This window comes from Rhinoraja longicauda, chromosome 27 (genome assembly GCF_053455715.1).
Source record: "Rhinoraja longicauda isolate Sanriku21f chromosome 27, sRhiLon1.1, whole genome shotgun sequence".
Lineage (NCBI taxonomy): Eukaryota > Metazoa > Chordata > Chondrichthyes > Rajiformes > Arhynchobatidae > Rhinoraja > Rhinoraja longicauda.
Window position 1 is genome coordinate 24,656,468 of NC_135979.1, and position 15,351 is coordinate 24,671,818.

The 15,351-nt window shown below is 47.0% G+C and overlaps 1 protein-coding gene across 1 annotated transcript; it reads right to left on the minus strand.

Annotated features, from left to right (window-relative positions):
• Positions 1-1,565: 1,565 nt before the first annotated feature.
• Positions 1,566-8,216, minus strand: LOC144606747 (C-reactive protein-like). The gene is made up of 2 exons (XM_078423088.1): positions 8,147-8,216; positions 1,566-2,182 (listed from the first exon to the last, which is right to left on the minus strand). Exons 1-2 carry the CDS (start codon positions 8,208-8,210, stop codon positions 1,566-1,568), a joined length of 681 nt encoding a protein of 226 aa, XP_078279214.1. The 5' UTR covers positions 8,211-8,216.
• Positions 8,217-15,351: the final 7,135 nt, after the last annotated feature.

Consider the following 15,351-nt stretch of genomic DNA (forward strand, 5'->3'; position numbering starts at 1 on the left):
GGGCTTGAATGAGGTAGAATTGGTTAACTGTTCAAGAAAGTAGATGTTTGGTCAAAACCAGAGGATGCAGCAGGAGAAACTACCCGTTCTTTTCATTGCACAAACTATGCCTAACTCTTGGCTGCATAACTCTGTGAACTGTGTGACATGATTCTTTCTCACTCCTACACCAGTTAATCAGCGTACTTTCCCCTCGAGAGAAAGCCATCCTGTTTGATGTTTGGTTCATTTTGGCACAAAGTTGCTTTGGATGGTGAGGTTCTGGGTGCCTCAAAGGCTGATGATCGGACTTCACTCCAACAATGAGTTGGGCATTGACCTTTCCAAAGGCATCCAGGGATGAATCCTGTCTTGGGTGTAACCTGGCTGTTATTTCTCCATGAATTATAAGGTGTGTCAAGGGGCAGAGTGCGGAGGTCAGAGAAGACCAGCAGACACAAGATTCCAGTCAGCAACATGTGGTCTGCTGATTGATTCCTGTGGCTCAGTGTAATTTCCACAACGCTGGTCAGTGCATGAACACATCTTTTCTCATCACAGCCTATTTTTCATAGTTCATTCATAAAGTCATGGACCTACAAAGCATGGAAACAGGCCCTGTGAGCAGATCAGCTCCACACTGGGCTGCATTATGAGTCAAATTAGTGATGGACACTGAGAGTGCACCGAGTGTTAACTGGAGACCAGACACACATACACAGATTTCACAAACAAGATCCTTTCAGTTTTGATGCTCATTTATTAAGCTGATGAAACTGCAATGTTACAGTTCAATCACAATCACTGGAAGCACAGAACACATTGTGAGCTTTCCAAACCTTGGTGTAACAAACAATGTGAAATCAAGAGGGTAATACAGAGAGAGACAGTAATAATTCCAATCAGCACAATCTAAATCAAGAGCAGGATCAGCCTCCACCACAGGGACTTTCCCACAGTCCGTGTCTGCCCATCACCACCACCCCCATGTCCCTGGCGCTTTCTTGTCTACACGGGGAGATGGCACGGATGTGTGTCAAGGAGATGTGTGTCAGAGAGATGGCACCAAATGCCCTGGACACCGCTCTGTACTGCTGCACCTTTTAACTGGGATGCCCAACTGCTCCCGGTGGGATTGGATGAAGGGCTTCGGCAGAATGGACGAGGAGGGTGTCAGGTTAAAGAGGGCGGACTTGTCCGTTCTGAGCAGTCCCAGGGCTTCAGTCAGGGCTCAGTGTGTGGGGCAGTGCCCTGGGGTTTACACCCTGCTGATCCCTGTAGACATCCACCATGGTTCCCCACATCCCGTCCCTCTCTCAATGTGTGACGGAGAATGGCCGAGACTTTTGTGTATTGAGTTTGAAGCCATTACCCTGTCAGTGAGGGAAATGAGAAACAGGAAGGAGTCAGTGAGTGGTCCCTTACCCTGATATAAACACCCCTTTAATCTGGAATCACCATCACTACTTCTACTACTGATCTGGTTTAGAGAAGAAAGATTGCAAAGCAAAGCATATTCAGCGAGAGCAGTTTGAGGAGATTGTTCACCCCTCTGCACATTTTAATGCTTTTTGCAGCCAATGTATTCAAATTTTGCAATCCTTATTGTTTTCAATCACTACACTCCCTCCAGCTGTATATTTTGTTTTTCCCCAGTGGATGATGTTACCTCCGATTCCACAACAGCTGTCACTTACCAGCATAATCTCCCTGGGTTTTAGAACATAACTCCACATGTTAACGTCATTCATCTCCCCAACAAGGCACTGGCCGCAGTCAAAACCTCCACCAACTCTGTCCTGCTCCTGACCAAGAATAAACTGACCACCACCTTTCACATGCAAACCCTTGGTGCCGATCTTCTGCAGACTGCGTTCCCCATTTACCCAGACTGTTATCGCACCCTTTCTCGACTCCCAGGTCATACAGATATGTCTCAATAAGGAATTCATTTTGGGGAGGGAAAACTGAGTAATATAATTCCCTAAATACAGGGAGACCCAGCCATTAGCCATTTGCCAAATCAGCAGTTCGTTGTGGTGGCGAGGTGTTGCATAGGAGATCAAACTGTAGTCCCAGCTGGCATCTGATGCAACCCTGAAGCAGATAGTAAAGGCAGTCAATTTGGAGAAATTACGTTGGAATACTCTGATGTAGCTGGTAGCTGTTCTTTTTGGAAAGATCAAGGACTTCCCCTGCAAGCCTGTAAAACATGAGGATATGGATGTAGTTAATTGAATTTGAAATGTAACCGGTTGTCTTTGTCATAAAAAACAGGAGTTGAATTAGGCCATTCGGCCTATCAAGTCTACTCTGCCATTCAATCTTGGCTGGTCTATCTCTCCCTCCTAACCGCATTCTCCTGCCTTCTCCCCATAAGCAGTGACACCTGTACTAAGCAAAAATCTATCTATCTCTGCCTTAGAAATATCCACTGACCTGACCTTCACAGCCTTCTGTGACAAGGAATTCCACAGATTCACCACCCTCTGACGAAAGAGATTTCTCCTCATCTCCTTCCTAAAAGAACTTGTGTTTCTGAGTTGGATCAGATGTGAAATGGGTGACCCGTGTTCAGGGAAGAAGAAGTATTTTTCCTCAGAGAGGGTGGAGTTTGTGATCAGGAGGAATTTGTGGGCCTAATGGACGAGTAGCCTTGCGGGCAGCACGAAGTGCAGGAGTATCTCAGGAGTAACTTTCACAGATGTGCCATATAGAGCACACAGCCGGCTTGCATCACAGCTTGGTCTGGGAGCAGCACTGCCCAAGACCGCAAGAAATTGCAGAGAGAGTTGCAGGCATAGCCCAATCCATCCCACAGACACAGACTTCACACTAACGACTCCATCTATAGAAAGCAGCCAACATTATCACAGACTTGTCCAACCCTTGCATCTCTGGAGGGAATTGATAGGTGACCCTTTTTCAGACTGGTTGAAGTGGGGGTGGGGGGAAAGTTGGAAATGTGGAGGAAGTGGGACAAAGCATCTCTGGCCTTTCCCCACCCATCTGCCAATCGACCCCCCCCCCCCCCACCTCTCCTGTATCCACTTATCACGCCAGGCTTGGTCCACCCCCCACCTCTCTTCCAGCTTTCTCCCCCCTTCAACAATCATACAGCACAGAAATAGGGCCTTCAGCCCAACTTGTCCCTGCTGAGCAAGATGCCCATCCAAGCTAGTCCCATTTGCCCATGTTTGTCCCAATAGACAATAGACAATAGACAATAGACAATAGGTGCAGGAGGAGGCCATTCGGCCCTTCGAGCCAGCATCGCCATTCAATGTGATCATGGCTGATCATTCTCAATCAGTACCCCGTTCCTGCCTTCTCCCCATACCCCCTGACTCCGCTATCCTTAAGAGCTCTATCCAGCTCTCTCTTGAATGCATTCAGGGAATTGGCCTCCACTGCCTTCTGAGGCAGATAATTCCACAGATTCACAACTCTCTGACTGAAAAAGTTTTTCCGGATCTCAGTTCTAAATGGCCTACCCCTTATTCTTAAAATGTTGCCCCTTGTTCTGGACTCCCCCAACATTGGGAACATGTTTCCTGCCTCTAACGTGTCCAACCCCTTAATAATCTTATACGTTTTGATAAGATCTCCTCTCATCCTTCTAAATTCCAGTGTATACAAGCCTAGTCGCTCCAGTCTTTCAACATATGATAGTCCCGCCATTCCGGGAATTAACCTAGTAAACCTACGCTGCATGCCCTCAATAGCAAGAATATCCTTCCTCAAATTTGGAGACCAAAACTGCACACAGTACTCCAGGTGCGGTCTCACTAGGGCCCTGTACAACTGTAGAAGGACCTCTTTGCTCCTATACTCAACTCCTCTTATTATAAGAAAATAACTGCAGATGCTGGTACAAATCGATTTATTCACAAAATGCTGGAGTAACTCAGCAGGTCAGGCAGCATCTCGCGAGAGAAGGAATGGGTGACGTTTCGGGTCGAGACCCTTCTTCAGACTCGAGACCCTTCTTCCTCTTGTTATGAAGGCCAACATTCCATTGGCTTTCTTCACTACCTGCTGTACCTGCATGCTTCCTTTCAGTGACTGATGCACTAGGACACCCAGATCTCGTTGTACGTCCCCTGTTCCTAACTTGACACCATTCAGATAATACTCTGCCTTCCTATTCTTACCACCAAAGTGAATAACCTCACACTTATCCACATTAAACTGCATCTGCCATGCATCCGCCCACATACACAACCTGTCCAAGTCACCCTGCAACCTCATAGCATCTTCCTCACAGTTCACATTACCACCCAGCTTTGTATCATCTGCAAATTTGCTAATGGTACTTTTAATCCCTTCATCCAAGTCATTAATGTATATTGTAAATAGCTGCGGTCCCAACACTGAGCCTTGCGGTACCCCACTAGTTACTGCCTGCCATTCTGAAAGGGATCTATTTATCCCCACTCTTTGCTTTCTGTCTGTCAACCAATTTTCTATCCATGTCAGTACCCTACCTCCAATACCATGTGCTCTAATTTTGCCCACTAATCTCCTATGTGGAACCTTGTCAAAGGCTTTCTGAAAGTCAAGGTACACCACATCCACCGGCTCTCCCCTGTCAATTTTCCTGGTTACATCCTCAAAGAATTCCAGAAGATTAGTCAAGCATGATTTCCCCTTCGTAAATCCATGCTGACTCGGAACAATCCTGTTACTACTATCCAAATGCTCCGCAATTTCGTCTTTTATAATTGACTCCAGCATCTTCCCCACCACTGATGTCAGACAAACTGGTCCATAATTTCCCGTTTTCTCTCTCCCTCCTTTCTTAAAAAGTGGGACAACATTAGCTACCCTCCAATCCACAGGAACTGATCCCGAATCTATAGAACATTGGAAAATGATCACTAATGCGTCCACAATTTGTAGCGCCACCTCCTTAAGTACTCTGGGATGCAGACCATAAGGCCCTGGGGATTTATCAGCCTTCAGTCCCATCAGTCTACCCAACACCATTTCCTGCCTAATGTGGATTTCCTTCAGTTCCTCCGTCACCCTAGGATCTCTGCCCACTAGAACATCTGGGAGATTGCTTGTATCTTCCTTAGTGAAGACAGATCCAAAGTACCGGTTCAACTCGTCTGCCATTTCCTTGTTTCCCATAATAAATTCCCCCGCTTCTGTCTTCAAGGGACCCACATTTGCCTTGACTATTTTTTCCTCTTTACATACCTAAAAAAGCTTTTACTATCCTCCTTTATATTATTGGCTAGTTTACCCTCGTACCTCATCTTTTCTCCCCGTATTGCCTTCTTAGTCATCTTCTGTTGCTCTTTAAAAGAGTCCCAATTCTCTGGCTTCCCACTCTTCTTTGCTTTATTGTACTTCTGCTCTTTTATTTTTATGCTGTCCTTGACTTCCCTTGTCAGCCACGGGTGCCTCTTACTCCCCTTAGAATCTTTCCTCCTCTTTGGGATAAATTGATCCTGCAACTTCTGCATTGTTGCCAAGAATACCTGCCATTGCTGTTCCACCTTCTTCCCTGCGAGGGCCTCCTTCCAGTCAATTCTGGCCAGCTCCTGCCTCATGCCTCTGTAATCCCCTTTGCTATACTGTAATACTGACACTTCTGATTTTCCCTTCTCCCTCTCAATTTGTAGAGTAAAACTTATCATATTGTGATCACTGCATCCTAATGGCTCTTTTACCTCAAATCCCCTTATCAGATCAGGTTCATTACACAACACTAAATCCAGAATTGCCTTCTCCCTGTTAGACTCCAGTACAAGCTGTTCAAAGAATCCATCTCAGAGACACTCCACAAACTCTCTTTCCTGGGGTCCATTACCAACCTGATTTTCCCAGTCTACCTGCATGTTGAAATCTCCCATAACCACCGTAGCATTACATTTGCGACATGCCAATTTTAGCTCCTCATTCAACTTGCACCCTATGTTGAGGCTACTGTTTGGGGGCCTGTAGATAACTCCCATTAGGATCTTTTTACCCTTACAATTCCTCATTTCTACCCATACTGATTCTACATCTCCTGATTCTATGTCACCCCTTGCAAGGGAGTGAATATCATTCCTCACCAACAGAGCGACCCCGCCCCCTCTGCCCACCTGTCTGTCTTTTCTATACGTTGTGTACCCCTGAATATTCAGTTCCCAGCCCTGGTCCTCTTGTAGCTATGTCTCAGTGATTCCCACAACATCATACTTGACAATGTCTAACTGAGCCTCAAGCTCATCCACTTTATTTCTTATACTTCGCGCATTTAAATACAACACTTTAACTTCGGTATTCACCTCCCCTCTCACACCGGTCACAATTGGCCCTGACCTTACCCTCTTATCCCATCTAGAACTTCCCTCCCCATTTATTCGAGAGTCCTTTGCAATTTCTCCTGTATTCGCTTCCCCTTTAATTCCATCTTCATATTCCCAGTTTGTCAACCCCTCCCCCCCACTACTTAGTTTAAAGCCACACGTGTAGCACTAGCAAACCTGCCTGCCAGAATGTTGGTCCCCCTGCTGTTAAGGTGTAACCTGTCCCTTTTGTACAGGTCACCCCTACCCCAGAAGAGATCCCAGTTGTCTAGAAATCTCAATCCCTGCTCCCTGCACCAGCCCCTCAGCCATACATTCATATCCCCGATCTCTCTATTCCTGCCCTCACCAGCACGAGGTACAGGTAACAGTCCAGAGATAACCACCCTCGATGTCCTACTTCTCAGTCTTCTTCCTAACTCTCTAAACTCACTTTGCAGTATCTCCTTCCTCTTCCTCCCGATGTCGTTCGTGCCCACATGCACAACTACTTCCGGTTGATCGCCTTCCCTCGCTAGGATATTCTGAAGCCTAGAATGTCCCATATCCCTCTAAACCTTTCCTATCTATGTACCTGTCCAAATGTCTCTTAAATGCTATCATACCTGCCTCGGTCTGAAGAAGGGTCTCGACCCGAAACGTCACTCATTCCTTCTCTACCGAGATGCTCCCTGACCCGCTGAGTTACTCCAGTATTTTGTGTGCATCATCCTACCGGCCTCAACCACTTCTTCCTGTAACATTCCATACATCCACCACCCTCTGTTTAAAAAACAGTTGCCCCTCAGGTTCCTATGAAATCGTTCCCCTCTCAACCTAAACATATGCCATCTACTTGATTCACCCCATCTATGCCCTCATCTTCTATATACTAAAACTCTTGTTTGTTCCCTTGTTCCTGAACTACAGCCAAAACGGTACATGATACCACGACAATGTATGCCCACCTGACTCACCGTCACCCCGTGGTCCAATGGAAGAAGTTTCATTCAAATCGGTGTTATATTTTTAAAGTTATTCACATTTTAAAGTTTAAAAAACCGCGCATGCGCAGCTGGGGCTCCGTTGATCTGGTAGTTAAGTAAGATGGCCGCCGCATCCGCACGTGCGTAGAACAAACGCATTCACGCCTGCTCAGATGGGGCCCATTGAGCAGGGCACGGCCGCCTGTCTCTTGGGGGAGGGAGAGCCAGGCCTGGTGCCAGGGGAAGCAGCCAGACCTTGAGCCTGAGCCTGGACGTGACCGGGTAACCGCGAGCCTGAGGTGGGCCAAGGGGAAAGGCAGCAGGAGTAGAGGGCTACAGACCATGTGCAGGGAGGCCGGTAGTTCCCGTGCAGTACTTTTTTATGTTCTATCCCTCACCACCTTTCTCCTCAGCAACAAGCGCCATTTACCAAAGGCACGATTTTGAGACCAGGGGGAGTTTTGCAGAGTCAAGTGATTGATTCATGGTTTGCCTGAAATATGACACAGTTTGTCCTAGTATCACCCGACCTGTCCCCTCTTCCTATTCTCGCCGTGCTAAAGAGATGAAACCAGACATTCTTCACCACCAGAAATAACTGTACAAGGATCAAAATAATCTGGTGCAGGGAAGAACAACAAACTTTGGGAGTTGATGATTCACTTTACCATTTTTCATACAGTGCACTCAATGAGTTCACTGGCTCCCACCCACCAAGTATTGTCAAAGTGTTGTCACATTCCTGTCCTATCAAACAGGCTTGGGGAGACCTCGGCACAGGTCGGGAATGGAATCTGGTCTCCGCCTGCCCTGCATGCTCCTCAGTACCTCTGTCCTCAGGTGCACCATGACTGATGCTTGCACTCAGCAACTCCTCACATCAGAACAAGTACTAACCTGCACTGTCTGATCCTGATAGGTAAATGCACATCACAAGCACAATAGTCACGAAGGGCTTCATCCTGTCTCCAACCTGTTGAAACAAAAAAATCCCCAATTCATTTCATTTCACTTGGTGTCAATCCATTGCAACTGAGAGCCAGCAGCCAGTCCCGTGTGTCAGCAACACACAAACAGCTCCTCTGGTACTCACTGTGTCCGTCTCCAACAAGCCGGTCTCACCTCAGGTGGGTCCAATACCCTGGGCACAAGCTGCTGCAATTTATATCCTGCTGAACCCAGTCACAGCCAATCGCAGGAAGGAACTGAGGGGGTGATACTCAGAGAGCCGCCACTGCTCTGTGTGTCGACATCAACGGCTTGCTCTGTTGGCATCAGATATGAGGCTGTTGATGTGGAACAAGACAATCTGATTCACCCTTCCTGGGAGAGATGAGAAACAACCCCCACCCAATGGCAGGTCTTCCCCTGCCCTCCCCCCACTCTATCGGGAGACAATTCCAGGGATTTGGTCAGAATAGATGTAGGAACAAGTCGGGCCAGTTGGGCCGAAGGGCCTGATTCCATGCTGTGTAACGCTATGACTCAATATGTAATACGGTCTATGTAAAGAAATGAGCCCATTGCACTCAATGGGATTTCAATGGCTTGGAATCCTGATACAGAGTATATCAGGATAGATCTCAATGCCTGGCATTGGCAGGTTATTGCAGGTCCTGCTGCAGAGTCTTGACCTGAAGCATCGACTATCCCTCTGCCTTTACAGATTCTACTGGATCCGCTGAGTTTCTCCAGTAGTTTGGTCTTTGCTCCAGGTTCCAGCAGCTGCAATCTCGATCATTGTTGACTTTAGAAGAGGGAAGCCGTGGATCCACGAACCTGTCTTCATGGGCAGGTGGGTGTTGGAGAGAGTCCACAACTTCAAGTTCTTGGGCATGCCTACATCTGAAGATCTTTCCTGGGCCCAGCACATCAGAAAGTGCAATCATAAAGAAAGCCCTTCAATGCCTCTACTTGAAGATGGAAGAGAATCGGAATATCAACAAATACTCTGTAAAATTCTACAGATGCATGGAAGAGCATATTAGTAGGCTGCATCGCGGCCTGGTGTGACAAGTTGAATGCCCAGGAACAATAGACAATAGACAATAGGTGCAGGAGGAGGCCATTCGGCCCTTCGAGCCAGAACCGCCATTCAATGTGATCACGGCTGATCATTCTCAATCAGTACCCCGTTCCTGCCTTCTCCCCATATCCCCTGACTCCACTATCCTTAAGAGCTCTATCCAGCTCTCTCTTGAATGCATTCAGAGTACAAAGATTATGAAAAGTGGTGGACATTGTCCAGTCCATCACAGGTACTGGTCCCCCCACCATCGAAGGAATCTGTAGGAGACACTGCCTCATAAAGGCAGCCAGCATCATCGAAGACTCGCACCACCTGGCCACACTTGCATTTCACAACTACCATCAGGAAGAAGGTGCAGGAGACAGAACTTTAACCAGGTTTAAGAATAGCTTATTCCCAACAACCATCAGGCTCTTGAAAACTACATAAACACTAACTAAACTATGGATTGTTGCACTAAAGATTTATGACCTTTTGTGCTAATATTGGGCTATTTATTAATTATTTTGTGTATTACAGATTATCTATGTATATTGTCTTTTATAGGCTTTAGACTTTAGAGCCACAATGCAGAAACAGGCCCCTCCGCTCACTGAGACCGCGCCGACCATCGAGCACCCTGTACAGTAGCACAATTTACCATTTTCACCGAACCCAATTAACCTATAAACCTGTACGTCTTTGGATTGTGGGAGGAAACGTGAGCACCTGGAGAAAACCCACGTGGTCACATGGAAAGCATGTACAAACTCCGTACAGACCGCAGTCAGTCAGGAGCGATCCCGGGTCTCTGGCGCTGAAAGGCAGCAGCTCTATCACTGTGCTGGCTTTTGTAAGTAAGAATTTCATTGTCCCATGTCGGTACATGCAACAATTAAGCACTCTGACTGTTGTGTCCCTGTGTTTTGGTCTATTTTTGGGTATGTGGACCACACACAGCCTCCACTGCACGGCTGACCGTCCCTGCTCCCCACTGTTCTCCATCCCCTTCCAGCAGATAAACCCATGTGGCATTGGACAGTGGCATTTTCCAGGGCTCGATGAATGGGGTGGACTACTTGTGAGAGCCCCTCAATCACAACCAGGAATTGCAGCCACATGTAGTAACATAGAAACATAGAAACATAGAAAATAGGTGCAGGAGTAGGCCATTCGGCCCTTTGAGCCTGCACCGCCATTCAATATGATCATGGCTGATCATCCAACTCAGTATCCCGTACCTGCCTTCTCTCCATACCCCCTGATCCCTTTAGCCGCAAGGGCCACATCTAACTCCCTCTTAAATATAGCCAATCAACTGGCCTCAACTACCTTCTGTGGCAGAGAATTCCACAGATTCACCACTCTCTGTGTGAAAAAAAACGTTCTCATCTCGGTCCTAAAAGACTTCCCCCTTATCCTTAAACTATGACCCCTTGTTCTGGACTTCCCCAACATCGGGAACAATCTTCCTGCATCTAGCCTGTCCAACCCCTTAAGAATTTTGTACGTTTCTATAAGATCCCCCCTCAATCTTCAAAATTCCAGCGAGTACAAGCCGAGTCTATCCAGTCTTTCTTCATATGAAAGTCCTGCCATCCCAGGAATCAATCTGGTGAACCTTCTCTGTACTCCCTCTATGGCAAGAATGTCTTTCCTCAGATTAGGAGACCAAAACTGTACGCAATACTCCAGGTGTGGTCTCACCAATGCCCTGTACAACTGCAGCAGAACCTCCCTGCTCCTATACTCAAATCCCCTCGCTATGAATGCCAACATACCATTCGCTTTCTTCACTGCCTGCTGCACCTGCATGCCTACTTTCAATGACTGGTGTACCAAGACACCCAGGTCTCGTTGCATCTCCCCTTCTCCTAATCGGCCACCATTCAGGTAATAGTCTGCTTTCCTGTTCTTGCCACCAAAGTGGATGACCTCACATTTATCCACATTATACTGCATCTGCCATGCATTTGCCCACTCGCCTAACAATACCGTGTGCTTTAAGTTTGCATACGAATCTCTTATGTGGGACCTTGTCGAAAGCCTTCTGGAAGTCCAGATATAACACATCCACTGGTTCTCCCTTATCCACTCTACTAGTTACATCCTCAAAATTCTATAAGATTCATCAGACATGATTTACCTTTCATAAATGCATGCTGACTTTGTCCAATGATTTCACCACTTTCCAAATGTGCTGCTATCCCATTTTTAATAACTGACTCTAGCATTTTCCCCACTACTGATGTTAGACTAACTGGTCTGTAATTCCCCGTTTTCTCTCTCCCTCCCTTTTTGAAAAGTGGGGTTACATTAGCTACCCTCCAATCCTCAGGAACTACTCCAGAATCTAAAGAGTTTTGAAAAATTATCACTAATGCATCCACTAGGAGTGTACCGCGATTATCAAAGATGTAACAATGGCACATTTGGATAGCAGCAACAGAATGGACCTACGCAGGGGAAATGATGCTTGACAAATCTTCTGGAATCTTTTGAGGATGTAACAAGTAAAATGGACAAGGGAGAGCCAGTGGATGTGGTGTGCCTGGACTTTCAGAAAGCCTTTGATGAGGTCTCACACAGGAGATTAGTGGGCAAAATTAGAGCACATGGTATTGGGGGTAGGGTATTGACATGGATAGAAAATTGGTTGGCAGACAGGAAACAAAGAGTAGGGATTAACGCGTCCCTTTCAGAATGGCAGGCAGTGACTGGTGGGGTGCTGCAAGGCTCGGTGCTGGGACCGCAGCTATTTATAATATACATTAATGATTTAGATGAAGGAATTAAAAGTAACATTAGCAAATTTGCAGATGACACGAAGCTGGATGGCAGTGTGAACTGCGAGGAGGATGCTATAAGGCTGCAGGGTGACTTGGATAGGTTGGGTAAGCGGGCAGGTGCATGGCAGATGCAGTATCACGTGGATAAATGTGAGGCTATCCACTTTGGTGGCAAGAACAAGAAGGCAGATTATTATTTGAATGGTGTCAGATTCGGAAAAGGGGAGGTGCAACGAGACCTGGGTGTCCTTGTACATCAGTCACTGAAAGTAAGCATGCAGGTACAACAGGCAGTGAAGAATACCAATGGCATGTTGGCCTTCATAGCGAGAGGAGTTGAGTATAGGAGCAACACCTGTCCCTTTACCTCCCCCCTCAACTCCATCCAAGGACCCAAACAGTCTTTCCAGGTGAGACAAAGGTTCACCTGCACCTCCTCCAACCTCATCTATTGCATCCGCTGCTCTAGATGTCAACTTATTTACATCGGCGAAACCAAGCGCAGGCTCGGCGATCACTTCGCTGAACACCTGCGCTCGGTCCATATTAACAAAACTGATCTCCCGGTGGCCGAGCACTTTAACTCCCCCTCCCATTCCCAGTCTGACCTTTCTGTCATGGGCCTCCTCCAGTGCCATAGTGAGGCCCACCGGAAATTGGATGAACAGCACCTCATATTTCGCCTGGGCAGTTTGCAGCCCAGTGGTATGAACTTCGACTTCTCCAACTTTAGATAGTTCCTCTGTCCCTCCCTTCCCCTCCTCCTTCCCAGATCTCCCTGTCTTCCCTATCTTCCTGTCTCCACCTATATCCTTCCTTTGTCCCGCCCCCCTGACATCAGTGTGAAGAAGGGTCTCGACCCAAAACGTCACCCATTCCTTCTCTCCCGAGATGCTGCCTGACCTGCTGAGTTACTCCAGCATTGTGTGAATAAATCGATTTGTACCAGCATCTGCAGTTATTTTCTTATAGGAGCAATGTGGTCCTACTGCAATTGTACAGGCCCATGGTGAGCCCACACCTGGAGTACTGTGTGCAGTTTTGATCTCCTAATTTGAGGAAGGATATTCTTGCTATTGAGGGAGTGCAGCGTAGGTTCACCAGGTTAATTCTGGGGATGACAGGACTGACATATGATGAAATAATTGGTCGACTGGGCTTATATTCACTGGAATTTAGAAGGATGAGAGGGGATCTTTTAGAAACATATAAAATTCTTAAGGGATTGGACAGGCTAGATGCAGCAAAAATGCTCCCAATATTGGGGGAGTCCAGAACCATGGGTCACAGTTTAAGAATAAGGGGTAGGCCATTTAGGACTGAGATGAGGAAAAGTCTTTTCACCCAGAGAGTTGTGAATCTGTGGAATTCTCTGCCACAGAAAGCAGTGGAGGCCAAGTCACTGGATGTTTTCATGAGAGAATTAGATTTAACTCTCAGGGTTAACAGAATCAAGGGATGTGGGATGCTGATTTTAGATGATCAGCCATGATCACATTGAATGGCGGTGCTGGCTGGAAGAGCTGAATGGCCTCCTCCTGCGCCTATTGTCTATGTTTCTATGACAGAAGACGTACAGGTATGTAGGTTAATTGACTGGATAAATGTAAAAATTGTCCCTAGTGTGTGTAGGATAGTGTTAATGTGCGGGGATTGCTGGGCGGCACGGACTCGGTGGGCCGAAGAGCCTGTTTCCGCACTGTATCTCTAAAAATATTAAAAAACACCACTCTGTAGCCTGAATCCCCAGCCTCTAAAACCCCCAGGGAGTGGATGCTGGACCTGCCATTCGTCCAGGGAGAGGCAAGTGTTTATGTATTGGGTTATTCTTGCTCTGAGGATGTGGTCATTTCCTTTGACAACTGACAAAGTCATAGAGCACGGTAGCAGGCCCTTCGGCCATCTCGTCCATGCTGACCCAGATGCTCAATCTAAGCGGCTCCCATTTGCCTGCATTAGAACCTCTGAACATTTCCTCTCAACGTACCTGTTCAATTGCCTATAAATTCAATTATTGTACCTGCCTCAACTACTTCCTCTGGCAGCTCCTTCCATATCCCCACCACTTGCTGAGTGAAAATGTTACTCCTTAGATTCCTTTTAAATATTTCCGTTACCACCTTGAAGCTACGTCCTCTGGTCCTTGATTCCCCTGCCCTGGGTGAAAGACTCTTTGCATTCATCCTATCTATTCCCTCTGAATTGTACACACATGCTTGGTTGCAGTCTGCTCTAACACTGGGCAAGGTGTGCATTCAATGATGTCTTTGGGACCTGGGAGCAGTGTTCCTGGTCCCAGGCTCCCCGCACCTTGGAGCCCAGTCAATACCTTCCCCTCTCTCTTCCCGTCTGTCTGAATGAGAGCCCGTGGACTGTCAGTCGGTTTGGAGCTTTGTCGGTGGTCGTCACCTGTTCCCCGGGTTCAGCATGAAGCCGTGCGGTCGGGATAAAACTGGACGCGGCTCGCAGGCAGCACAGCACAACATGGAACTGAACTCTCTCCAACGGCGGCTCAGAGCCAGTCCATGCCACAGATAACGTGATATCAGTACCGGCCCTCCCCGTGGTACTGGATACCACAAGGAACGGCTGAACTCTGTCTGATATCAGCTGTTACAACATAAACGAGCGCAATATCTGTATTTCTTTTTTTTTTCAATTTTACAAATATTAAACATCTGAATAGGGAATAAATGTGACAGGTTGACAAAGTGAAGCAATATAAAAAACTCAAGACTGTTTAATTGTCATATGTACAACGGAACAATTAAATTCTTGCAGCTGCAGAAAAGTCAAGTCAATTTTATTTGTATAACACATTTAAAAACAACCCACGCTGACCAAAGTGCTGTACATCAGTTCAGGTAATAAGAACGAACATACAATGGCACACAAACATAACAGCACATACATAAACAGTTCAGAGCGCCCCCTCAGAGGGCCTCAAACGCTAGGGAGTAGAAATAGGTTTTGCGCCTGGACTTAAAGGAGTCGATGGAGGGGGGCAGTTCTGATGGGGAGAGGGATGTTGTTCCACAGTCTAGGAGCTACAACCGCAAAAGCGCGGTCACCCCTGAGCTTAAGCCTAGACCGCGGGATAGTGAGTAGCCCCAAGTCGGCCGACCTGAGGGACCTGGAGATAGAGTGGTGGGTTAGAAGATTTTTGACATGGGGTAGGGGGGCAAGCCCGTTTAGTGCTTTGTATGTGAATAGGAGGAGCTTCAAGTTGATTCTGTACCATACTGGGAGCCAGTGGAGAGAGGCCATAATCGGGGTGATGAGGTCCCTTTTACGGGTACCCGTCA

Bases quoted from the DNA above. Each gene is read 5' to 3' on its own strand.
- LOC144606747 (XM_078423088.1), bottom strand. From the start codon at position 8,210: ATGAAGCCCTTCGTGACTATTGTGCTTGTGATGTGCATTTACCTATCA. The intron at 2,183-8,146 runs GTTAGTACTTGT...CATGTTTTACAG, and splicing joins ATCAGGATCAGACAGTGCAG to GCTTGCAGGGGAAGTCCTTG.